We start from the raw sequence: 26,447 nt of genomic DNA on the forward strand, positions 1-26,447 counted from the left end.
TGATCTTCGAAGGTAAGGCACGAATTATGTCATTATTTCTGTGTTTAAATGTCTTGGAATGGCCTAGTCAAAGCCCAGACCTCAATCTAAATGAGAATCTGTGGTGTGACTTAAAGATTGCTGTACACCAGCTGATCCCATCTAACTTGAAGGAGCTAGAGCAGTTTTGCCTTGAGGAATGGGCAAAAATCCCAGTGGCTAGATGTGCCAAGCTTATAGAGACATACCCCAAGAGACTTGCAGATGTCATTGCTACGCTGTTGGCATCACCTTTTATAGTGGATTTCTGCTGTTGTAGGCCTTTAACCATCTGTCGGACTTTGTTCACACAGGAGAGAGAAGTGACTATCGAGGATCCTCTGGGGAGCCTCAACAACCTCATGATGCTGACAAGGCAAAGAAAAGTCTATCCAGATCAAAACACCAGCAGAGACCCACAAGGAAGAAAACTCATCGCTGCTCTGACTGTGGGAAGAGTTTTGTTTCTTCAGGACATTTAAAATCACACCAGAGAACACACATGGGAGTAAAACCTTATAGCTGTGCTCAATGTGGGAAGAGATGCACTCAGTCAACAGACCTTAAAAAACATGAGAGAATACATACAGGAGAGAAACCTTATAGCTGCTCTGACTGTGGAAAGAGTTTTGTTTTTTCAGGACAGTTAAAATCGCACCAGAGAACACACACGGGAGAGAAACCTTATAGCTGTGCTCAATGTGGGAAAAGATTCACTCAGTCAACAGACCTTAAAAAACATGAGAGAATACATACAGGAGAGAAATCTTATAGCTGCTCTGACTGTGGACAGAGTTTTGCTTATTCAGGACAGTTAAGATTACACCAGAGAGCACACACAGGAGAGAATCCTTATAGATGCGCTCAATGTGGGAGGAGTTTTACTCAGTCAAGCAGCTTGATAGTACACCAGAGAACACACACCGGAGAGAAACCTCATAGCTGTGATCAATGTGGGAAGCGTTTTGTTACATCTAGCACTCTGACTAAACACCAGAGAACACACACGGGAGAGAAACCTTATAGCTGTAATCAATGTGGGAAGAGTTTTTCTCAGCCAAACGGCCTGATAGTTCACCAACGAGTACACACAGGAGAGAAACCTCATAGCTGTAATCAATGTGACAAGAGATACTCTGATAAAAGATCTCTGATCAAACATTGGAAAATACATACATGAAGGAGTTGTTTCATGATATCAATGAATTAATGTCACAATGTAGGATGTACATTTAAATGCATATCACCCCCAGATGTAGCTGACTGTCTTCTGCAAGTTGTCCTCTAATCAGTGAGGTAGAATATATCTCCCATTTCCATATGTTTTTTAAAAGTTGTGTTAGTTTCAACAGCACATACAACCGGATTTCCCCCCTAATTGATATCAGTGATTTATTGTGATTTATGCAGCCAACTGACATTTTGGGGTACAATTATATTAACATTGTTGCCCTGACTTTAGAATATCAGGTTCATGTATCAGGTTCATTCTTAGATGTGCCAACCCAAATGTACAAGAGCATGACATTGGGGACTGGGCCCCGATCCAACAACATGTCTATCGAGTGAACCCTGAAAAGAGAGAGAAGCTCCGCAGTGAGGTGGAAAGTTACTACGGATAATGCAGGAGTTTCCTCTTGAAATCAGACATGTCCGTGATAAGGACAACTTGGTTGCTGATTGTATCAAGGGTGGGAAGTCAAAAAGATTTGTATTTTATGTTCCAAGGGGACAAGAGTTCTAGAAGCTAGTGAGTTTTAGGAAGACGAGAGTTCTAGAAGCTTTTTTTCTTGTTTTTAATTGTTGACAGCCAGTAGACACAATGTTTATATTGATGAAGCATTGTAGTTGATTTGTGAAATGGAAGTTGTTTTCTGTTGGTGGTAAGCAAACTTGTCCAACAGAAATATAGGATATATTTGTTCTCTTAAATTGTTCTCTTTTTCCATTTATGTTTTGAGGTTGGACGTTAGCACGTAGGAATGGGGGATACATAGTCTGTTGTACAACTGACGAGGTGCACTGAGTGGTGTCACCTCGTTAGTCAGTATGCGTTACACCTGTGCTGGCTTGTCCACCTTGTTAGTGGAAAGGTGTTTCACCTGAGCTGGTCCAGGTTCTATTTAAGAGTGTCTGGCCCAGTGCTCTAGTTGTCTTGATAGATGTGGAGAGTCAACACATTTAGTTGCTCCACGTTTTTGGTTCGCTTCCTGTCTGTAAGTTTGGTGTGGGTTTTTCTTTTGTTTGCCTCTTCTTGGGCAGATGTAGTGGGTCTCATGGTGGGTGTCTTTTAGGTCCCAGTTGTTGTTACAAGTCAACATCCAGTGGACACCCCATAGTGCCTTTCAAAATCCCACCTGTTTAGTTTTGGTTGTTGTCAATAACTCTTTGTTCCCTCTTCTATGTAAGGGACATTTGGTTTTCCTGTTGGGGAATGTAACGACAAACAATGGAGTAAAACGAGCTTCTATTTTGGGTTGGATGTTGTATCCAATTCTTAATATTTTAATCATTGTCTTTTAACTTAGAATGTTCATTAGTCTTTCAGTTTCTCATTCTTTTTTTTATCCTTATGTTTGTTTCGTATTAAATATTTGTTTATTTTGATTTGCTTTTTCCTGTGAAGACATTGTGTTGCATCCATGTCTGAAATGTGCTGTATAAATAAAGATTGCTTTGATTTGAACATATTGTAAAACAAATGAACACATTTACTGACTCCTCAAACCAATGTGCAAAAGCAACCCAATATTTTGTTCCATCTTAGTATGAAAAAACATCTTCCACTATGTCAAAATAGTGCATGTTATGGATGTTTAGTATCACCTTTCAACCAACCCAGTGCATTTGTTAAAAATGAAACATGAAACATTGAAATCAACATGTCAAAGGATTCAACTCCTGAGAAGTGAAACAAACAAATGGATCAAACAGATCAATCCCACTTTCCCAGCCTGCTGAAGGCGTGGTAAACACCAACCCCGGCTCTACCAGGGGCTTGAGGTGGTCTCCCACAGCTCTTCTTATGTCATGTTCTGTGGCCTTGCTGTTCCATTTCTTGACTGCCCCTGCAACACAGAAACACAGTCATATTATATAAAACACTCAAAGTAATGGATATGGAGCATCTATGGCCTCAGTTACACCTGGCACCTAAATGTGACTTGTGTCATCTGATCACTCCAAGCTGCATTAGGTTCAGATCTACCAGGATGGGCCTTTGACAGTCTGGATGCAGTCAGGCCACTGAATATAAATATTCAATATAAAGAGATGGGTGAATGAGTGGGGAAAAGTACATTTGACACAAACGACCTTCATAATATCAAAGGACAAATGTTTGTGTCTGAGGGGAAAGTAACTTTCATACAGCCAAAAGGGGTGAGAAATTATACCAATATCAGTGGACAATTTGCACTAATGTAAATAAACATAGATGATGGAACATATTCCCGTTTGCTTACATGATGAACCACTAATGGGACATAAATATTTACCATCTAAACCACATGTGACCTCTCACCTCTCTGGCTGTAGAAGTGTTCTTCCTAACCAGTCCCTCAACAGCTCTCTGACTGAGCTCCACCCTCACTGGGTCTTCAGAGGAGAGGAAGGCTGAGGAGGGATGGAAGGATGAATGGATCAGTCAGCCAATAAAATGTTGAGCTGCTGTCTGACAAAATCACTGTTTTAGTAGTTCATTAAAGTAAATAAGGCTTTATGACTGCTGAATACCAACTATCAATCACTTAGATCATGTAATTTCAGGTAGATATATCCTTGGGACGTCTCTAGTCGGTTGAAATTGACATTTAAAATGGTTAAGGTAGGGGTTAAGGTTAGGGTTTAGGGTAGAGATGTCCCAAGGATCCCAGATAGTCTCTTTCACATAGCAGGTGTAAAATAAACAGACAAGACAAGTCGGCACGCAATGGATTATGGTCATTGTAGTTAATTATGTATAATACACTAAACTAAGAAGAATATTGACCTGTTGGAAACTACAACTCCATACTCGATCACACAGTTCAGGCTGTGTCTGATTTATCTCTAGAGAAAATACAACTCTACTCCATCACAGTTCAGGCTGGGTTTGATTTATCTCTAGACTCGCTCTAGACACACTGATTCGTCAGACAGGCCAAAGGCGCTTGCTTACCCCAATTCGGGGAACCGTTGATCTACTTCAGAGGAACTGTGTCTACAGTGATTTCCTGTTGTTTTGACACCTCACTGGTAAACTAGAATAACTAGCTGTTGCTACAGAACGAGACGACCAATTCACAGTTAGTCTGTGTCTCGTTCTCCACACACGGACACATACCAAGATCACGTGTTTTCTATATGCACAAGATAGTTTGACTATATAAGGCTTCAGAACTTTGAGCTCTCGGCCTTCCACCTCAGAGTGTAGGGCTGACCAGCTACATTATTGCAATTCTTATCAAATAAAAGTTTGTTTGAAGAAATGACAAAATCTCTCCTAATTGGTTAGAATTTCCACCACAATGTGCAGTAAGGCTTTTTCAATACCAACAATGTTAGACCAGACTGAGCTTTATGGAAACGATATACAATATATGGGAAAGAATATAGTTGGGGGAAATAATCCAAACCTAGTTGTGCCTAGTTGGGACATAACGTTATCTAGAATGATAACGGTACTGTACTGTAGCTCATACAACACCGACGGTCAAACCAGGCTTTCTAATATTTACGGTAATTAACTATAGTAACGTTATGGAAGAGACCAGTTACATTGAGACCAGTTACATTTCTCCTGCCCCATCCATCATCTTATTACCAAAACAGTGGTGGAATTACAGCTTTGTTATTGTTTCAATTGCAGATTGATTGCTTGTTGTGTGGCTCAATGTAAATCAACACTGTATCGCCTCAACATGTTTTTATTTATTTATTTACTTTTATTTATACAGTTTTTGTCTCATTGTGATAACATCGATTTTCCAAGAGAGACCTGGGGCCTGTTGCACAAAAGTAGAATTAAGACATCCGGGATAAATGACTCAGCTGAGCTCAATGAAGCCAAAACATGTGCGTCCAGGCTTAATTGGTTGCACAAAGACCAAGCCAGGATGAGCAGACACGGATTCATTAAGCCAGGTGAAACCAATCCTGGATAGGTGCGCGCTCACGGCTCACTCAAATAGACCCCGCCACAGATCACAGATTAACTGATTTACCATGGCAACTAGAGCCGCGTACTTTTCCCCGTCGGAAGCACAAATCCTCATGGAGGCATACGAGGAGGTAAAAGATATAATTAAGAAGAAAGGCAACACCGCCACAGTGATAAAGCAAAGAGAAAAAGCGTGGCAAAGTATTGCAGACCGCCTGAATGCGTAAGTAGTGCACAATTACACACTCACCGCTCCGCTGAAACATCACAATTACAATTCAAATATTTAATTCACATCTCCAAAAATGCAGTTGTACTGTAATTATGAAACGGTTAATTTTTTTTATTGAAATGCACTGCAGATATGAGTGAAATTGTGTAAAGTAACTCCATCACACTGTATAAAGCTATGATAAAATTTTTGATATTTTTACTGAAAGCAAGACAAAAATACCAAGTAATTTTTTGCAGTGTGACTCCATTAAGTGTGTGTGTGTGTGTGTGTGTGTGTGTGTGTGTGTGTGTAGATTAAACATGAACGGGCCAAAACGGACATGGCAGCAGGTCAAAATCAAATACAAGAACATTCTGCAGAATGGTATGGTCCCTGACTAATATTTAACAAAGCACAAGCATATATTGTACCCAGAAGGTGCCTGCTCACACATTGTCTGTACTGTTTTAGCAGTGAAAAAGAATACCCACAGACAAGGCACGGGTGGTGGGTCACCAAAGGCTGACCTTACCCCAGCAGAGGACATGGCCTTGGAGCTAAATAAAGGCAGGCCCGTCTTAGAGGGGATCCCTGGGGGGAAAGAGACGAGCATAGGTTCCTCCCAAGATGCCACCCGCTTCATTCAAGGTATGTCCTTCCATCTCTACATGGGATACAACCACATTCATATTGAATCAATTTGGACTGTCTGACTTTGGTTTACCTATTGCCTTGCAGTGTCTGGCAGCACTGTGTTCCTGTTAGAGCCACCAGCACAAGCACCAGACGATGCTGATCCAGTGAGTACTCCATCAAAGGCATACTGTAGGCCTGGCATGTCTTGTCTACTAGCTTCAATATGAATCCGATTAAATGTGATAGGGTGAAGGCCCCAGTGCAGCAGCAACAGCACATGATGGAGACGATGATGAGGAGGAGACCATCTCTCTGGATTCCAGAAGGCATGAGGTATCATGTTAAGACTGTGAAAGTACTATTTACTCTACAATGGTGAGGAGTCCTCATCAAAATCAAAAAATCTAATTTCTTTTACAGGACCCAGATGCTATACAGTGGGAAAACCAGCCTGGCAACATAGTGCGTATTAATAAAAGGACACCACATCCTGCCAAATTCCAGCTGCGCTAATTGTATTGTGTTCACAGAGCTCACAAGCTATCAGAAAGTTGTATGGCAACCACCTCCGGTGCCAAATAGAACTGGCAGACATAGACATTCAGTACAAGAAGAAAAAGATGGAAAATCTTGCACTGGAGTTCGAAATAAAAAAGAGGACAATTAGGAAACTGGACCTTGAAATAAAAAAAACTTGAGAGGGAGGTGAGATATGCCTTCAATGTACACTGTATGCTAACTGTAACACAAATGTATTAATCATTATTTTTCTTTCCTCCCCCAGCTCCAAGAAGATGACACAGCTCAAAATAAAAATTAGGTATATTCTCGTAAAGTCAAGTGAGCCATGACATATGAGCTCTTATTGTGAGCACACAGGACGGTGGCATCTTTCTAAGGTTTTTTTTATTTTCCCAGCAATCAGTACAACCAAGTCATCGTTATAAGGCATCGCCCTCTTTTGCCCACCCCCCCCAGCACCAGGTGTGGCCACTAGCCTATATGAAGGCCCAAAATTGTGTGTTCCTTTCTGCTCTGACAATGGCATGCCCATTCGTGCGAGATGTGGTGGATGAAGAAGCACTTGTGCTGAGGAGAGCCTTCAGGTGAGAAAGGGTCTTCAGGGACCGGTTGGACCCACTGGCCTTCCCTGATGACCATCTATATGAAAGATACAGGTTTTCTGCAGATGGCATCAGGTATCTATGCAGACTACTGGGTCCCAGGATTAAGCACCGCACTGCACGGAGCCATGCACTGAGTGTGGAGCAAATGGTTTGTGTGGCCTTGCGCTTTTTTGCTAGTGGAGCCTTCCTGTACTCAGTGGGGGATGCAGAACAGCTGAACAAGGCCACAATTTGCCGCACAATAAGGAGTGTGTGTCTGGCTATCAAAGCATTAGCAGATGTCTTCATCTCCTTCCCTGGCCACAGAAGACTCTGTGACATCAAAGAGGAGTTCTATAGGATTGCAGGTAAGAGGATCTACAAATTACAGGACAACTGTTAACACATAGTAGGATACTCATTACTTTGTGTGACAGGTTTCCCCAATGTCATTGGTGCAGTGGACTGCACACACATAAGGATAAAAGCCCCCTCAGGTGCCCATGAGGCCGATTTTGTGAATAGGAAATCCTTTCACAGCATTAATGTTCAGGTGAACATAAATTTTTGATATTGTCCATTGACGAACACTCTGCATTGCCAGTGATGTGCATTGATTGGTGTAATATTCCTCATCTTATGATTTCAGATGGTCTGCAATGCTGACTGTGTGATCAGCAATGTTGTGGCAAAATGGCCTGGCTCAGTCCATGACTCCAGAATCTTTCGGGCCTCTGAAATCTATCAGTGCCTATCACAAGGTAAGCCACACAACCCCTATTTATAACCATCATGGCTGTGTCAAGAATATCACTGTGTTTATGAGGTAGTAATGATGAGATTTTGTGTTGACAGGTGAATTCTCTGGTGTGTTGCTGGGAGACAGGGGGTATGGCTGCCAGCCTTTTCTCCTGACACCTTTCACAGACCCCCAGGAAGCACAGCAGGCCTACAACCATGCCCATGCCAGGACCAGGGCCAGAGTTGAAATGACCTTTGGCCTCCTGAAGGCACGCTTTCACTGCCTTCACAAATTAAGGGTCAGCCCTGTTAGGGCATGTGATATTACTGTGGCTTGTGCTGTCCTCCACAATGTGGCCTGCCTGAGGAAGGAGAGGGCCCCCAGAGTGCCACCAGCCATGGACTGGGACAATCCGGCAATCTTCCCTGATGACGACAGTGGTCGGCTGCTGAGGGACCAATATGTGTTGAATTATTTTAGTTAGTATGTGTGCTTTCAATTTTGGTTAAATATGTCCTGCGGTGGCAGAGGAATTTGGGTTTTTTTGGGTTCGTTTTTTGACGAATTTGGCCTCTTATGATGTTTGTGCGGTATACTGTGTGTAATACAAGGCTGCAGGGAGGCTACTGCATCCATTCATTTGTCTGTTCAGTTGATGTGTATGGATTTGTCCTGCATTTATTTTAGTGTGCAGACATGCAGGGTGTGTTATACACATTCAAAGGTCTGTATATGTATCATTTTGTATAATATGCTTAGATTCTGTGCTTTCCATCTTGTAGAGTCACTGTGACTTCAGTTTTGAAAGGAGCTGATGGTTTACCTGCTTTGTTTTGTCCTTATTCAATAAAGGAACATAATGTTACACATTGTGTTTTTATATTCATATGGAATGTGTATTTGTTTATATGACAGAGTACTAGGGCCACACTGAAGAAAAAGGATAAAGTCATAAATTTATGAGGCTGGTTCTTTCTGCAGAAAAGCTACATATTGTTTTTACAGTTTTGATACTTATGACAATGTGATACTTAATATTCTGGCACATCAGCATGTCTTTGTTTATGAAACCATACTGAAGTACAATTTCACGAAATGCCCCACATCTGTCATTTTAACAACTGTCCTCCTTTAAAACAACTGGTTACAATATTATGACTTGTGTTTTTTTTCCCCTCTGTGGCCCTAATATTCTAGCATTTTATATATAGCCTTATAGTCTATGGGAAACTGTAAATTATCTAATGATAGCAACATCATCTAAAAATCATTTTTTATCCAAAATCATTGAAATTAATGATCACAAACGTTTAAATAACAGTGGGTCTAGTTATATGTGATAACAATGTATAGTGAGCAGTGAAATAACTATTGGTTTCCATTTGTGGTGACTGCTGATTGACATTAGGGATGAGATTAAATAGATCCTGGAATTTAGCCTGGTCTGGAGCAGGCTAGCTCCACAGAATAAATCTCCATGGTAATTTATACCATAACATATCCTCCTGCCCCCTATCCATCTTTAGTGCAACCGGATTACGGATCAATTGAGCCAGGATCACCAAGATATCCTGGCTTAATCCCTTATCCTAGTTTTGTGCAACAGGCCCCTGGTCCAATAGCAACGTTGACAAAAACAAACACTGTATCCTATATCCTAAAAACAGGGTAAAACTATGTAAACCAACACTGTATAGCCTCAACATGCTAAAACTATAATGCTGATATCATGGATGGTCAGTCCTTGCATCCATAGGTCTGCCTATGAATTTGAGACCAGTTACATTTCTCCTGCCCCATCCATCATCTTATTACCAAAACAGTGGTGGAATTACAGCTTTGTTATTGTTTCAATTGCAGATTGATTGCTTGTTGTGTGGCTCTTTTAAAGGGACAACCTAGGATTTAAACAGCAACAAAATGGCTGCCCAGAGACTTGGTTTGGTAAACAGCTGAGGGGTGGGGGCTGGATAAATGTAAACACTCACATTCATAGAGAAAGCTATTGTATCAACCTTAACACAAAACCTAGGGACCTCATCAAAGAAGTTCAGACATCTTGGCGTAACAGTTATAAGGTGTTGGCTTGACAGTCAGTCGACCCAGGTTTGAGTTCAGCTCAGGGCTACCCCCTGAATTCACTACACTATGAATACAAGGACTGGCCATCCATGATGTCATAATGATAGTTTAACCAGGTTTCTAGGATATATATTATATTCTAGAATTCATCCATGATGTCATAGTGATAGTTTATCCAGGTTTCTAGGATATATAGTATATTCTAGTATGACCAGTGTAGATTTCCTGTGTGTTAGATTGTTTGAGCTGTTGACAAGTCATTGTATAATATTCAGCCAATTTATTTTCATGCCATTACATCAATATGGCCCAACCAGAAGAGAAGTAACTCACCCTGAACCACCTCCTCCTGCTGGCCTTCATAAATTCTGACGTTGCTGGTAATAGGCTACACAAGCAGTCGGCAAGCTACATTTGGAGTGCAAATATATCTGACCATTTCTACCAATCTGCTTGCCAGTTATTATTTTCATATTCACATTTTACTGTAACAGTTTCATTTAATTTATAATAGTATCTCAAAATCATTGTCTGTGATTAAGCTACATTCTGTCTAAATATAAATGAAAATTATACAATTCAGGTACTTTCTCATTCAGGAACTATTCTCATTTGCAATTGATTTTGATTAGACTTTGTTTACTTGCTGTTAGAGGTGAAGAGAAATTTGCTTTGACAAGCTCCACAACTCATTAGTGGTGGTGCATTAAGACAATCAGAAATACTATCAGACATCCCCAAATGGGCACATTTATAGGCCTATATTTGTGTGCAGGCCAGGTAGATTAATCCTACTTAGATATGCATAATCAGGTGTGCTTCCTTACTCAACATTGACAGGAGTGTTTCAAATGAAAGACAATGAATAAATTGACAAAACTGACACATCTTGTGTCTCCTTATGTTATGCTGGGAAAACAGTTTTCATGGGCACAGAAATCCTAAATCATGTCAGAGTTTGTTAAATCCAATGGTTCTAACCGAGAGTCACCTTAACTTTATAGACAACACCCAAATGGATACTGTCATTAACGCGGTTCTTCTTCAGTTACACATCATTGTTAATACTGTAGCTGTTTAGTTACAGTCACATGTTCAACTTTTATCAGCTGATCCAGGAAATCATTTTCTGATTGCCAGTCAAATGACAAACATCACGAGATGCAACAACAACTAAAGTGCTTCTTCATTCATTACTCTGGTAAAGATTGTAATGCTGTGCTCCATGTTGGATCCAACATCCCTAACAAATTGATGTTTATAATGTGTTATTGTCTGCTTGATTTACAGTAGCGTCTTCTTTGTCTATTTGGACACAGAGATAATTTGCTCATAATGTGTAGAGAACTGTTCCTTGATGTATAGGCTATTGAATAACACACAGAGCTATTTTCCTTTATTCAGGACATTTAGAATGACAACACATTACAGAGTAGCCTAGTGGGATTATTCACAAAATTATCTGGTGATCAGGTTATGAAATGTCATGACAAAGACATTTTAGTTTCCATGTTTCACCTGAAATATTAGATAATTTATAGTCCTCGGTCTATGTTGTTAGGTGAAGTTATGGGTCCTACAGAAGGTCTATGTTATTGTTAGGTAAAGTTATGGGCCAATTTGTTAAACACTTAGTGTACAAACCCTCATTGTAAGGCTGATGGAAAAGCCAGCATTTTACAGGTTGAAGTATAAAGCAATTGATTTGCAGCAAAAACACAAACATATTAAGCAGGATATTCAAATAAACCTTACAATTATAATCCAAAAGTTATGTGAAATGCACTCATATTCAACCTGTAAATGAAGGTTATTTTTGCTGTCAGCCTATGAGAACTCCCCTGAGTTTTCCCCCACGGTGGTGAATTAGTGAATAGACACAAAGCTTAATGTGAGTTTACCTGTAGCACTCCTGGGACTATCATGGGTCCTCTGGGGTGCCTCAACAACCTCATGATGCTGACGAAGCAGAGAAGAGTCTCTCCACATCAGAACACCTCAAGAAACACCTACAGAGATCCACAGGGAAGAAATCTCACTACTGCTCTGACTGTGGGAAGAGATTGACCTCCTCAGGAGGCATTATAATTCATCAGAGTATCCACACAGGAGAGAAATCTTATAGCTGTGATGGATGTGGGAAGAGTTTTGTTTCATCTGGCCTTCTGACTGAACACACGGGAGAGAAATCCTGTAGCTGTGATCAATATGGGAAGAGTTTTACTCAGCTAAGCAACCTGATAACACACACAGACGAGAAATCTTATAGCTGTACTCAATGTGGGAAGAGTTTTAGCCATTCAACCAGCCTGATATCACACCAGAGAACATACACAGGGGAGAAATCTTATACCTGTGATGAATGTGGGAAGATTTTATCGACGTCTAGCAATCTGACTCTACACCAGAGAACACACACAGGAGAGAAACCCTTTAGCTATGATCAATGTGGGAAGAGTGTTACTCCGCTATGGAACCTGATATCACACCACGTTTTTTTATACATCTAGCCATCTGAAGATACACCAGAGAACACACACAGGAGAGAAACATTTCAGATGTGATCAATGTGGGAAGAGTTTTGTTCCATCTGGCGATCTGACAGTACACCAGAGAACACACACAGGAGAGAAGTCTTTTAGCTGTAATCAATGTGGGAAGAGTTTTGTTTCATCTACTGGTCTGACAATGCACCAGACAACACACACAGGAAAGAAGCCTTATAGCTGTGACCAGAGATAATTTGATTAAAGATCTCTGATCAAATATTAAAAAATATGTATACGAAGGAGTTGTTTTATGATATCAATTAATTAATGTCACAATGGAGAATGTTAACACTTTGTAGTAGGAGTATTTTAATAATGTCACAATGTAGAAGCCTAAACGTTTGCCCCCTTATCAATTGATTTCAACATGATATGGATTTTAGCCTCAGGGGAAAAATCCTGGCTCTGAAATTGAAGAGTACTATTTATGAGATTTAACAAAAAGTGACTAACAAAAAAAGAGTTGTGTTACACTTACCACGTTGGTGACCCACTTGAATCAAAATGCATTACTTCAAAATGTAGTGATCTGTTTTCTACAAATTTCCTCTAACACATTATTCCCAGATTCCGTGTGGTTTTTGAGCTGTTAGTTTTAACAGGACGTGCAACCTCATCTCCCTCCTCTCGCACAAATGATTTTAGCATGATATTGACGAGTTATGGCAAATAAGTGTTGCATTCCTTTGTTTAGCGACCCCTAAATTTAAATGCATCACTCCAAAATGTAGCTGACTGTCTTCTGCAGGTTGTCCTCTAATCAGTCGAGGTAAAATATATCTCCCATTTCCATGTTTTTTTAGTTGTGTTAGTTTCAACATCACATACAACCTGATTTCCCTGCTAATCGATATCAGTAGTTTATTGGTGCTTGTGTCCATGGTAAGGACAACTTGGTTTCTGATTGTCTCAAGGTTGGCAGTCAAAAAGTTTTGTGTTTTGCGTTTAGCCAGTGAGTTGCCATGGATCTTATTTTGACTGCATGTTTTTCCGTATTGGAGATGAGTTTTGTTTGGGCTCGTTCCAAGGAGATGAGAGTTCTAGAAGCGAGTGAGTTTTAGGAAGACAAGAGTTCTAGAAACTATTGGGGGGAAAATATAGTTTAGCACGTCTAGCTCTTTAGCATGTATGACGCACTGTTTGGTGTCACCTTGTTAGTCAGTATGTGTTACACCTGTGCTGGCTTGTTAGTGGGAAAGTGTTTTACCTGAGCTGGTCCAGGTTCTATTTAAGAGTGTTTGGCCCAGTGCTCCAGTTGTCTTGATAGATGTGGAGAGTCAACACCTTTAGTTGCGCTATCGTTTTGGTTTGCTTCCCGTTTTTAAGTTTGTTGTGGGTTTTTCTTTTGTTTGCCTCTTCTTGGGATAATTTAGTGGGTCTCATGGTGGGTGTCTTATGTCCCAGTTGTTACTTAGGCAACTTTCAGTGGACACTGAGAGCAAAATTGCAAGATTATGTTATAATACTTTTATTGCATCAAATGGTTGTTTTATGCAACAGAATAGAGGGTTCTTAGAACTATTGTGTCTGTGTGTTCTACCGAGGATGGGCCTCTGGGAGAAAACACTGACAAGAGATGTACAATGTCTTTTGGGTGATAACCTAAAGAGACCGCATTCCAGAGCAGGAGTTAATGTTTCTGTTCTATATGGTACCAGGGAGAGATGACCCCAGGGCCAGACCCTGGTCTCTACACAAAGAGTACTGTTTTTACAGCAGATACGGCCTGCTGAGAATTACAGGTATCTTTCATACAAATCTTAACCTTGTGACCTGTTCTATACATCTGTTGTTGGTCATGTAGGTTGAAAGGGGTGTATCTTGGCTGTAAAAGACCTTTGTACTTTTGTCTCGTGGCTCTCAATGAATCATCTGGGGGTGATTTGTCGACCAGCCATCATTATCATAGAGCACTCAATTGATTAACTTTATGTGTGTGTTGTATTGACCTGCTCCCTTATTAATAAGTGAATAAATATTTAGTTTCAGAATAACTCTGACTTGTGTGATAAGTTTGTCTCATTTGATATTAAAGGAATTAACCATATTTGGCGACCGCTCCTGATGACCTGGGTAAATGGTGCACGAGGGATCCCTTTAACTTGGGATCTCAGGGAGACCACACTTCAGGAACGGAGCAGGTGGACCTACCTTTGATCTGAGAGGCAGCGAGCCGAGTGGATACAACATCTCAAACATAGTTTTTTTTTAAAGAAAGAGGTGCGCGAAACACGCAAAGTGGAGTTTTTAGAAAAGCCTCGTAGGCTCGGAGTGTGTATTCCTGTGTGAAGGTGTAAACAGGACCCAGTCAGCTATCTGTGTGAACTGGATGAAAACTAGAATCTGTGTTTACTAGTTAAGACCATTTATGATATAGTAGAAGATAGAAAGGTGCACCTGTAATTGTTTTAAACCTGTACCCCATTTTAGAAGTATTAAAAGATGTAAATGTATGAGTTGCGTTATCCTAGGAACTAACCATGAGATAGAAATGTGAAATTATTCCTGCAGGTTAAAATATTGTTGAAAAATAACTAATTGATTAGGTATGTTTGGGAATAGCATTGTGTGACTAATATGAGAGTTGTGTGACTGTGATTTGAGAGTTGTGTGAATGTGGAAATGAGTCTTAATCTGACGTGTGGATAGGAACATATAGAAATCAGATTGAAATTTGGATGATATTAGCTGGGAGGCTTGATTTTGCAGTGGTCTCTAGGAGGTTAGAGAACCGTTGGGGATCCCATGGTCATTGTCCGGGAAACTGGTTCCGCTGGGAGTTTCGAGAGCTGCGTCGTAGCTATGGAGAGTCCTTGAAAAATGCAAATGGAATGGTTGTCGTGAGAACCTGAGAATTTTTTACGTTTTATATGGATTCTGTGAATATATGAAAACATGATGAATTGTATGTGTGTATAATGATTACTAGTGATATGATAAAGTAATACTGGGAATATAATTAGATACAAATTAAACAACCCATATGTAGACAAACGTAGGTTTTGAGTTGGTATCTTAAATGGATAATTTGATAAAGATGAGGGTTTAAGCATTATTAAACAGTCTACAAAGTCTGGGCAGTTGTCTCAGAAACTGATGGGAGTGTGTCCACTTTAGGGTTAGTTACCCTAAGGATGAAACTATAAAACGCTTATTGGACTTTCTCTATCCGGGTACTACATTTGAAATAAAAACTGCCCTTAATGCCTAGGGGGTTCTTCCCAGTATGAGAGGAGTTGCTAGACTTATTGAATAAACCTTTTTCCATAAAGTTAGAGTGAACCGAGGTGGCTGACTTGCTGTTGATGTTGAACAAGCGTCCCGTCCACTAGATTACACGTCAAAGTGGCAGAATCACCTGAAAGACGCACATCGCCATCTGCTGACTGGAGTTGGTATCGCAGTTGAGAAAACACTCAAAAGCGACTGCCCTTAAAAACCAACGACTCTCTTTGAAAACGGGCGATGTGGCACCAGAAACATTTATTATAGTGTAAAAATGTACTACAAAGTGTAGCTAAATAGAATAACTTTGGTCATACCCACTCAGCACGTGATGTCCAAGGACATTGAATTATGGGGCGATATCAGGTCTGTCTGTTGTGGCCACTATTTCACCCCAAAATAGTCATCCCAAATTTGGCTGTGCATAACTATGTAAATGTCTCTCGGACAAGGTGACTTTTATCAATATACACTCTAAAAAGTAAAGGTTCCTGGAGTATCCTTAAAAGTTATTTGATGAACCTTTTGTGGGAACCCCTATAAGTTCCTTGAATAACCTTTTGGGGTTCATTTTTTAAACTCCCTGTCCACCCTCCATTATAAAAACATATTTTAATAACAATATTGACTTAAATAATAATTTATTCAGTGGCACCACAAATGTGAATTAATATTAACAAAACAATTGACCAAACAAAACACATTGCAACATTTCTGCAGACATGTCAGACCATAATAAATAATACATTTACTTTGTATAGTGCTTTTCATGACTTTTAAAAATATTTAAAAAATAATGATGTACATTAAAAACTACATACATTAAAAATGAATCATAGGTAAACTAACAATATTGTAGACTTGATGCTAAATACAGATTTTTAAGCTTTAGTGTGTATATCATATTCACTTAGTTATGTTAGGAAGTTTGCCATCTTTATGACCGGCCCTGGTAACTTCACCCCAACTTCTCTTATCCCCAGAACACAGTAACTTAACAACATAAGTGTTTTTCTGACATTTAAGGGAAAATAAAAAAATCCAGCCGTAGCAGAGCCCAAAGTCCCATGGGGACGTCCTCGAGGGCGTGGATGTTCTCCCCATCAAAGGCCAGCGAGATTTCACTCTCGTGGTGAAATGGATTTCCGCCGATGTGCAGTAAAGGAGTGAAGAGCGGTGAAATCTGTGTCAACAAAAGTAAGAAAAGATTAATACACATACAATTAAAAAAGAACAACAAATGTTAAGCTGTAGTTTTATATACAGTGCCTTGCGAAAGTATTCGGCCCCCTTGAACTTTGCGACCTTTTGCCACATTTCAGGCTTCAAACATAAAGATATAAAACTGTATTTTTTTGTGAAGAATCAACAACAAGTGGGACACAATCATGAAGTGGAACGACATTTATTGGATATTTCAAACTTTTTTAACAAATCAAAAACTGAAAAATTGGGCGTGCAAAATTATTCAGCCCCTTTACTTTCAGTGCAGCAAACTCTCTCCAGAAGTTCAGTGAGGATCTCTGAATGATCCAATGTTGACCTAAATGACTAATGATGATAAATACAATCCACCTGTGTGTAATCAAGTCTCCGTATAAATGCACCTGCACTGTGATAGTCTCAGAGGTCCGTTAAAAGCGCAGAGAGCATCATGAAGAACAAGGAACACACCAGGCAGGTCCGAGATACTGTTGTGAAGAAGTTTAAAGCCGGATTTGGATACAAAAAGATTTCCCAAGCTTTAAACATCCCAAGGAGCACTGTGCAAGCGATAATATTGAAATGGAAGGAGTATCAGACCACTGCAAATCTACCAAGACCTGGCCGTCCCTCTAAACTTTCAGCTCATACAAGGAGAAGACTGATCAGAGATGCAGCCAAGAGGCCCATGATCACTCTGGATGAACTGCAGAGATCTACAGCTGAGGTGGGAGACTCTGTCCATGGGACAACAATCAGTCGTATATTGCACAAATCTGGCCTTTATGGAAGAGTGGCAGGAAGAAAGCCATTTCTTAAAGATATCCATAAAAAGTGTTGTTTAAAGTTTGCCACAAGCCACCTGGGAGACACACCAAACATGTGGAAGAAGGTGCTCTGGTCAGATGAAACCAAAATTGAACTTTTTGGCAACAATGCAAAACGTTATGTTTGGCGTAAAAGCAACACAGCTGAACACACCATCCCCACTGTCAAACATGGTGGTGGCAGCATCATGGTTTGGGCCTGCTTTTCTTCAGCAGGGACAGGGAAGATGGTTAAAATTGATGGGAAGATGGATGGAGCCAAATACAGGACCATTCTGGAAGAAAACCTGATGGAGTCTGCAAAAGACCTGAGACTGGGACAGAGATTTGTCTTCCAACAAGACAATGATCCAAAACATAAAGCAAAATCTACAATGGAATGGTTCAAAAATAAACATATCCAGGTGTTAGAATGGCCAAGTCAAAGTCCAGACCTGAATCCAATCGAGAATCTGTGGAAAGAACTGAAAACTGCTGTTCACAAATGCTCTCCATCCAACCTCACTGAGCTCGAGCTGTTTTGCAAGGAGGAATGGAAAAAAAATTCATTCTCTCGATGTGCAAAACTGATACAGACATACCCCAAGCGACTTACAGCTGTAATCGCAGCAAAAGGTGGCGCTACAAAGTATTAACTTAAGGGGGCTGAATAATTTTGCACGCCCAATTTTTCAGTTTTTGATTTGTTAAAAAAGTTTGAAATATCCAATAAATGTCGTTCCACTTGATTGTGTCCCACTTGTTGATTCTTCACAAAAAAATACAGTTTTATATCTTTATGTTTGAAGCCTGAAATGTGGCAAAAGGTCGCAAAGTTCAAGGGGGCCAAATACTTTCGCAAGGCACTGTACATGATGTATTGTTACACCATGTAGGAGCAGTATAGACCTAGTCTATTCATTATATACATCTACATGATGTATTGTTACACCATGTAGGAGCAGTATAGACCTAGTCTGTTCATTATATACATCTACATGATGTATTGTTACACCATGTAGGAGCAGTATAGACCTACAGTAGCTAGCTACTTATTAAGATGTTGTTTGACTTAATGAAACTGCCTTAAATGTGCTGTAGTAAACATTGTTTTGTTCGCACTAATCAATCAACACAGTCAGGTCTTTGTATGTCTCAATATAATAGTATTATTTAATGAAATCCATTTAAATATCATCTTTGTCTGAAAATAAAATATGATCCTCAACTGCGTTTCCCCTCCAGTCAGCAGACGGCGATGTGCGTCTTTCTGGCGACGCTGCCAGCGTGACGTATAATCTAGTGGACGGTTCTTCAGAAACAGCTCGTCAACCACCGCGGTAGCTTTCTAGCCAGCATAGCCGAAAGATTCAAGCTATTTATACGCTTTCGGTGTATATTAGCTACTGTGTTTTAGACACACTTCTGTCGTATCTACTTGTTAACCTATTTAATTTGATATTACGTTATTTTTTTATTAGTCAGCTATAGTAGCTGGCTGGTTAAGTTGGCACTAGCCTAGTTGCTAATGATAGCTAGCTAACATCCCCGACCATGAGCTCCCTAAAATTCTCCCCTCCTGTTAAAGAAGAGGGGGTCTGCTGGACGGAGAAAGAAGCTCTGGGGCTGAACATTGTAGTGAAAGAGGAGAAGGAAGAAGAGGATGTCACAGTAAAAAAAGAAGAGAAATACGTTTCAGTTAAAGAAGAGGAAGACGCTTTCAGAGTAGAAGAAGAGGATGCAGTTTTTGGAGTGAAGAAGGAAGGGGAGATTACTGTCACATTGAAAGACGAAGAGGTGGAGATAGGAGATCTGATTGACACCAGTAAGTACCGCCTTAAATGTGTTTTTAACTTTGGATATTCGTAGTTGGCTCGTCAATACCTCTTCAACGGAGGGCCCTAGGATGATAACTGATATGTCTAGAATCAGAAGACGTAGACAACAAGCTACCCCTTGTTTTCTCCGTTCCGTTTCCAAAAAGTGACTAAACATACATATTTGAGAAGGGTCTATCTGCTGACCGCAGACTGGGGGGCACGGCATGTAGTGATTTTAATGTAGTGATGATTTACTACACACCGTGCCCCCCAATAGTGCCATGTGAGAATTGGGTTGGCTACACCAAAGATTATGGCTATACTGACAAGATGTCTCTTTGCCCAAACAAGGGGAGTCGTTGTCCACAAAGCGGCACTGAGGGTTCTCTAGCTCCCGCCTACCCTTTCTTTGGATTGGTGGATACTTCTTCTTGTTGTAATCTATTTAAAAATATATATATATTCTATGAGGGTTGTTGACGTCAACCGCCTGTATTCAATGGAGAGAGATGCTAAGTTACTAGCATGAATATGCATAGCAAACTGAAGACAACTCCGATGGTGTTTTATTAGAACACACTGTTCTATACTGTCCACCTGGTAGAGGTTTAAATCTGACAGAGATGAACATATCGTTCTATACAGTCCACCCGGCAGAGGTGGCTAGAGAGAGCTACTAGCATGAATATCCATAGCGATCTGGAGACAACTCCTATAGTGTTTTTATCAAAGTTGTTGGTATGTCACGTGTCCAACTCCTATAGTGTTTTTATCAAAGTTGTTGGTATGTCACGTGTCCACATAACTTAAGCACCACAAAACTTCTGTTGGATCAAGTAAACCTCACATAGCAAATAAGCCATTCATTTAGTTGTTGACCAAATTCGACTCTTTGATCATTGTTTCCTCTTGGATACAACCTACTGTAACCTACTGGCATAACCTAGAGAGTTACAACCTACTGTAACCTACTGGCATAACCTAGAGAGATACAACCTACTGTAACCTACTGGCATAACCTAGAGAGTTACAACCTACTGTAACCTACTGGCATGACCTAGAGAGATACAACCTACTGTAGCCTACTGGCATGACCTAGAGAGTTTCAAGCTACTGTAACCTACTGGCATGATCTAGAGAGTTAGAACCTACTATAGCCTACTGGCATGACCTAGAGAGTTTCAAGCTACTGTAGCCTACTGGCATGGCCTAGAGAGTTTCAAGCTACTGTAACCTACTGGCATGTCCTACAGAGATACAACCACTGGTATGCAAGCATTTCTAATCTTTTTTCTCACTTTTATGGGGTATTGTGATGGCATTAAGGGGTATTGTAATGTCAGATTGAGCACTTTTAAAAATGTCATCCATTTTAGAATAAGGCTGTAACGTAACAAAATGTGTAAAAAGGGAAGGGGTCTGAATGCATGTATGTTGTATGTTCTAGGGCTGTCCCAGATAAATAAATAAAACATATATTTTTCTTTCTACCAATTGGTAGGTTGAAATGTTATGACATATATTTTTCCATATAGACACACCGCATGTATTTAGTAAAATCAACTGTATGTGTTTAATCAAATCAACGGTTTGTGTTTTATCAAATCAACTGTATGTGTTTAATCAAATCAACTGTTGTGTTTAATCAAATCAACTGTTGTGTTCAATCAAATCAACTGTATGTGTTTAATCAAATCAACTGTTGTGTTTAATCAAATCAACTGTTGTGTTTAATCAAATCAACTGTTGTGTTTAATCAAATCAACTGTTGTGTTCAATCAAATCAACTGTATGTGTTTAATCAAATCAACTGTTGTGTTTAATCAAATCAACTGTTTGTGTTTTATCAAATCAACTGTATGTGTTTAATCAAATCAACTGTATGTGCGGAACTTGAACTGAACTGATGCTTCAAGCGTTTGATTAAATAATTAACACAAATGACTTGAGGAAGCCAGAGATCAGTATAACCAGAAGGAAATAACCAACCGACCTGCTGCTGGCCTTCCTAAATTCTGACGTTATGCTCATGAAGTTTCCGGTAAAATCTGCAAACTTTTTCCATTTGGAGTGCCAATTTATCTTACAATTTCTACCGATCTGCGTGCTACATTAGTTGTAGTCATAACGTGTGGATTTAATAGTACCTAGTTTCCCTCCTTCAGGGAACAGTAGTTATAGTCATAACGTTAAGCTTGTCATATGTTAAACTTAAATACTGGATCTTGCTGTCGGACAGTTTTTTGTTTTCAGGTCTCTGAAATGCTCTCTAACTACGTAACATTTAGTGTCTCCTTATGTTACGCTGGAAGAACAGTTTTCATGGGCACAGAAATCCTAAATTATTTCAGTTTGCTAAATCCGAGAGTCACCTTAAGTTGATTCACAACACCCAAATCGACACTCATTAGTGCTGTTCTTCAATAATTACACATAATACTTAATACAGTAGCTGTTTAGTTACAGTCACATGTTCAACTATCATCAGCTGATCCATGAAATCATTTTCTGCATGCCAGTCAAATGACAAACATCACGACATGCAACAACAATCAAAATGCTTCTTCATTCATTACTCTGGTAAAGACGTTTATGCCGTGCTCCACGTTGGCTCCAACATCCCTAACAAATGGATGTTTATAATGTTATTGTCTGCTTGATTTATAGTAGGGTCTCGTTAGTCTGTCTGGACACAGAGATACTTATCTCATAATGTGTAGAGAACTGTTCCGTGATGTATATGCTATTGAACAACACACACAGCTATTTTTCTTTATTCAGGACATTTAGAATGACAACACATTACAGAGTAGCCTAGTGGGATTATTCACAAAATTATCTGGTGATCATTTTATGAAATGTCATGAGACATTTTAGTTTCCATGTTTCACCTGAAATATTAAATTATTTATAATCCAGGGAGGTGTTTCTGCACCCAAATTGCGTGTGCATCACCCTTGTTGCAATTTTGGCAAACACAGAAAGGGGCCTATATTGGAGACCAAAAGTAGCCTGGCACACTGCTTAGGATTTCAACAACTTTTACTTATTTCTAGCCTACAATCATCGATGTTACTACTATTGTGAAAATATGACTAAATAGGACTATTGTTGCTCACTTGACTGTCTTAAGACAATTCTGAAGTAATTTTAACATTCATTACAGACGTCAATTGTTGTACAACATCATGGCTACGCTTTTGGCATCACCTTTAACAGTGAATTTCTGCTGTTGTGGGCCTTTAATCATCTGTCTGACTTGTTGTTCACACAGGAGAGAGACGTGACTATCGTGGATCCTCTGGAGAGCCTCAACATCATGATGCTAACGAGGCAGAGAAGGGTCTCTCCACTTCAGAACACCTCAAGAAACGCCAGCAGAGACCCACAGATAGGAAATCTCACTGCTGCTCTGACTGTGGGAAACGTTGCAAATCTTCATCAGAACTTAAAATACACCAGCAAGTACACACAGGAGAGAAATCTCACCACTGTTTTGATTGTGGGAAGAGTTACTTAAGATCAGAATCACTAAAAGTACACCTGAGAATTCACACTGGAGAGAAACCTTATAGCTGCGATCAATGTGGGAAGAGTTTTACTCAGTCAAGCTGCCTGAAAACTCACCAGAGAATTCACACTGGAGAGAAACCTTATAGCTGTGATCAATGTGGGAAGAGTTTTACTCAGTCAAGCTGCCTGAAAACTCACCAGAGAATTCACACTGGAGAGAAACCTTATAGCTGTGATCAATGTGGGAAGAGTTTTACTCACTCAAGCTGTCTTATAGTACATCTGAGAGCACACACAGGAGAGAAACCTTACCACTGCTCTGACTGCGGAAAGAGTTTTGTTAGTTCAACAGATTTAAAATCCCACCTGAAAATACACACAGTAGACAAACCTTATAACTGTACTCAATGTGGGAAGAGTTTTAATCACTCAAGCTGGCTGATAGTACATCTGAGAGCACACACAGGAGTGAAACCTTATAGCTGTAATCAATGTGGGAAGAGTTTTGTTACATCTAGCCATCTGACTCTACACCAGAGAACACACACAGGAGAGAAATCTTATAGCTGTAGTCAATGTGGGAAGAGTTTTATTCAGTCAAGCAGCCTGATATCACACCAGAGAACACACACAGGTGAGAAACCTTATAGCTGTAATCAATGTGGGAAGAGTTTTACTCAGTCAAGCAGCCTAGTATCACACCAGAGAACACACACAGGAGAGAAACCTTATAGCTGTAATCAATGTGGGAAGAGTTTTACTCAGTCAAGCAGCCTGGTATCACACCAGAGAACACACACCGGAGAGAAACTTCATAGCTGTGATCAATGTGACAAGAGATACTCTGATAAAAGATCTCTGATCAAACATCAGAAAATACATACATGAAGGAGTTGTTTCCTGATATCAATGAAATAATGTCACAATGTAGAATGTTTTAACATTGTAGTAGGAGTATTTTAATGATGTCACAATGTAGAATGTTGTAACATTGTAATATAAGTATTTTAATGATGTCACAATGTAGAACCCTAATTATTTCTCCCATGTTCTATGAGCCTCATCAGTGGATTTTTTTTTGTTTGTACTTTGCTGTGTTCATCTTTCCCTCGATCCTGACTAGTCTGCTAGTCCCTGCCATTGCAAAACTTCCCCGCTGCTTGATGCTGCCACCCCCATGCTTCACAGTAGGGATGGTGCCAGGTTTCTTCCAGATGTGAATCTTGGCATTCAGGTCAAATAGTTTAATCATGGTTTCATCAGACCAGAGAATCTTGTTTCTCACGGTCAGAGTCCTTTCTGTGTTTTTTGGCAAACTCCAAGCAGGCTGTCATGTGCCTTTTACTGAGGAGTGGTTTCCGTCTGGCCACTCTACCGTAAAGATCTGATTGGTGGAGTGCTGCAGAGATGATTGTCCTTCTGGAAGGTTCTCCCATCGACACAGAGGAACTCTGGAGCTTTGTCAGATTGACCATCGGGTTCTTGGTCACCTCCCTGACCAAGGCCTTTCTCCCAAATGTATGTAGTTCTGTACTTGAGCTGGTCTTGTCTATTGATTTGTGTCATGTTTTGTGTGGACCCCAGGAAGAGTAGCTGCTGCTTTTGCAACAGCTAATGGGGATCCTAATAAAATACCAAAATACCAAGATTGCTCAGTTTGGCCGGGTGGCCAGCCCTAGGAAGAGTCTTGGTGCTTCCAAACTTTTTCCTTTTAAGAATGATGGTGGCCACTGTGTTCTTGGGGACCTTCAATGATGCAGAAATGTTTTGGTATCCTTCCCCAGATCTGTGCCTCAACACAATCCTGTCTCAGAGCTCTTCGGACAATTCCTTTGACCTCAGGGCTTGGTTTTCACTCTGACAACTGTGGGACCTTACAGGTTTGTGTGTTTCTAAATCATGTCCAATCAATTGAATTTACCACAGGTGGACTCCAATCAATTTGTAGAAACATCTCAAGGATGATCATTGGAAACAGGATGCACCTGAAAGCAATTTCAAGTCTCTTAGCAAAGGGTCTGAACACTTAAGTAAATACATTTGCAAATGGTTTGTCATTATGGGGTGTTATGTGTAGATTGATGAGTGGAATTTTTTTCAGAATAAGGCTGTAATGTAACAAAATGTTGAAAGAGTGAAGGGGTCTGAATACTTTACGAATGCACTGTATATCGCTGGCAGTTTTGTAAACAGTCATGTGATACGTGGTATAGAAAAATCCAATCTTAGGAGAATACAAGGGAGGCACTATACTGTGTGTCTGCAGGTGTCTATCTGGTCAAAACCACTGATAAGGTGCCCCTCCACCCTCTGGTGGGATGGATCATGTCTACAGAGAAACCTAGATTAAAATACTTAGATTTGTGTGTATTGGGTATATGTTGTGAAATTGTTAGATATTACTTGTTAGAAATGACTGCACTGTCGGAGCTAGAAACGCAAGCATTTCGCCACACCCGCAATAATATCTGCAAAACATGTGTATGTGACCAATATAATGTGACTTTGATTTGAAATAAATGTCCTATTTATCAAAGGTGCTTTTGGCTGGGGTCAAAATTACTCCAAAGGATTTGAATTTGTTAAAAGTCCATTTTGATACAGAAATACTAAACCATGATTTTGATTTATTAATAACAAGTTGATTGACAAAGTCATGAAAATTGGAAGAATTGAATAAACCACATTTTGGCTATGATAAAAGATATGCCTCTGGGGTCAAAATGATCCATGTCAGAAGTATGGTTCAATGCAAAAAATGTAGTGGTGTGTAAAGTTTGTGTTAAATACTCACTCATTAAAAACGAATCAATCAACACATGCTTCTCTTTGAACGACTTAATATAATATTAAACTTTTATTAAATAAATGAAAAGTGAAACTTGCCCACTCCAGTCAGCAGATGGCGATGTCCGTCTTTTAGGTTCAGGCGACGCTGCCAGTGTGACGTATAATCTAGTGGACGGGACGCTCCTTCAACAACAACAGCTAGCAGCTCTTTACACTGTTTTGGTGTATATTAGTCGCTGTGTATTAAACACACTTCTTCCGTATGTACTTGTTGGCCCATTTAATTATATATTTATGTTGTTTGTCAGCTAGCTGGTTTGCTAAATTAGCTTAGAACTAGGCTAGTCACTAATGCTAGCTAGCTAACATCTCCGACCATGAGTTCACTAAGCTAATCTCCTCCTGATAAAGAAGAGGAGGTCTGCTGGACGGAGAAAGAAGCTCTCATTAAAGAGGAGGAGGAAGAGGAGGATGTTACAATACAAAAGCAAGTAGAGGGTGAGGCTGTTACAGTGAAAGGAGAAGAGAAAGACCGTTCTGAGGAGGAAGAGAAAGAGGAGGATGCAGTTTTTGGAGTGAAAGAGGAGGAGGGGGAGATGACTG

At 40.0% G+C, this 26,447-nt stretch overlaps 1 protein-coding gene across 4 annotated transcripts in view; it reads left to right on the forward strand.

The window, feature by feature from the left end:
- LOC118938444 (uncharacterized) overlaps positions 1 to 25,870 on the forward strand; it is a 32,836-nt gene extending 6,966 nt beyond the window's left edge. Inside the window, exons 2-4 of one of the 4 annotated variants that reach the window (XM_090196071.1) lie at positions 2,559 to 2,565; positions 19,367 to 19,546; positions 22,816 to 24,071. In XM_090196071.1, coding sequence (XP_090052197.1) covers positions 2,559 to 2,565; positions 19,367 to 19,546; positions 22,816 to 23,942 — 1,314 coding nt within the window. In that variant the 3' untranslated portion in view covers positions 23,943 to 24,071. Of the gene's footprint in view, positions 1 to 332; positions 2,721 to 17,503; positions 19,547 to 22,815 lie in introns of those variants that run through there. The other 3 variants (XM_090196069.1, XM_036942382.2, XM_036942413.2) reach the window with 3 other exon arrangements.
- Positions 25,871 to 26,447: the final 577 nt, after the last annotated feature.

The sequence above is a fragment of the Oncorhynchus mykiss genome, chromosome 13, assembly GCF_057628025.1.
Source record: "Oncorhynchus mykiss isolate SJ-2025 chromosome 13, ASM5762802v1, whole genome shotgun sequence".
Classification (NCBI taxonomy): domain Eukaryota; kingdom Metazoa; phylum Chordata; class Actinopteri; order Salmoniformes; family Salmonidae; genus Oncorhynchus; species Oncorhynchus mykiss.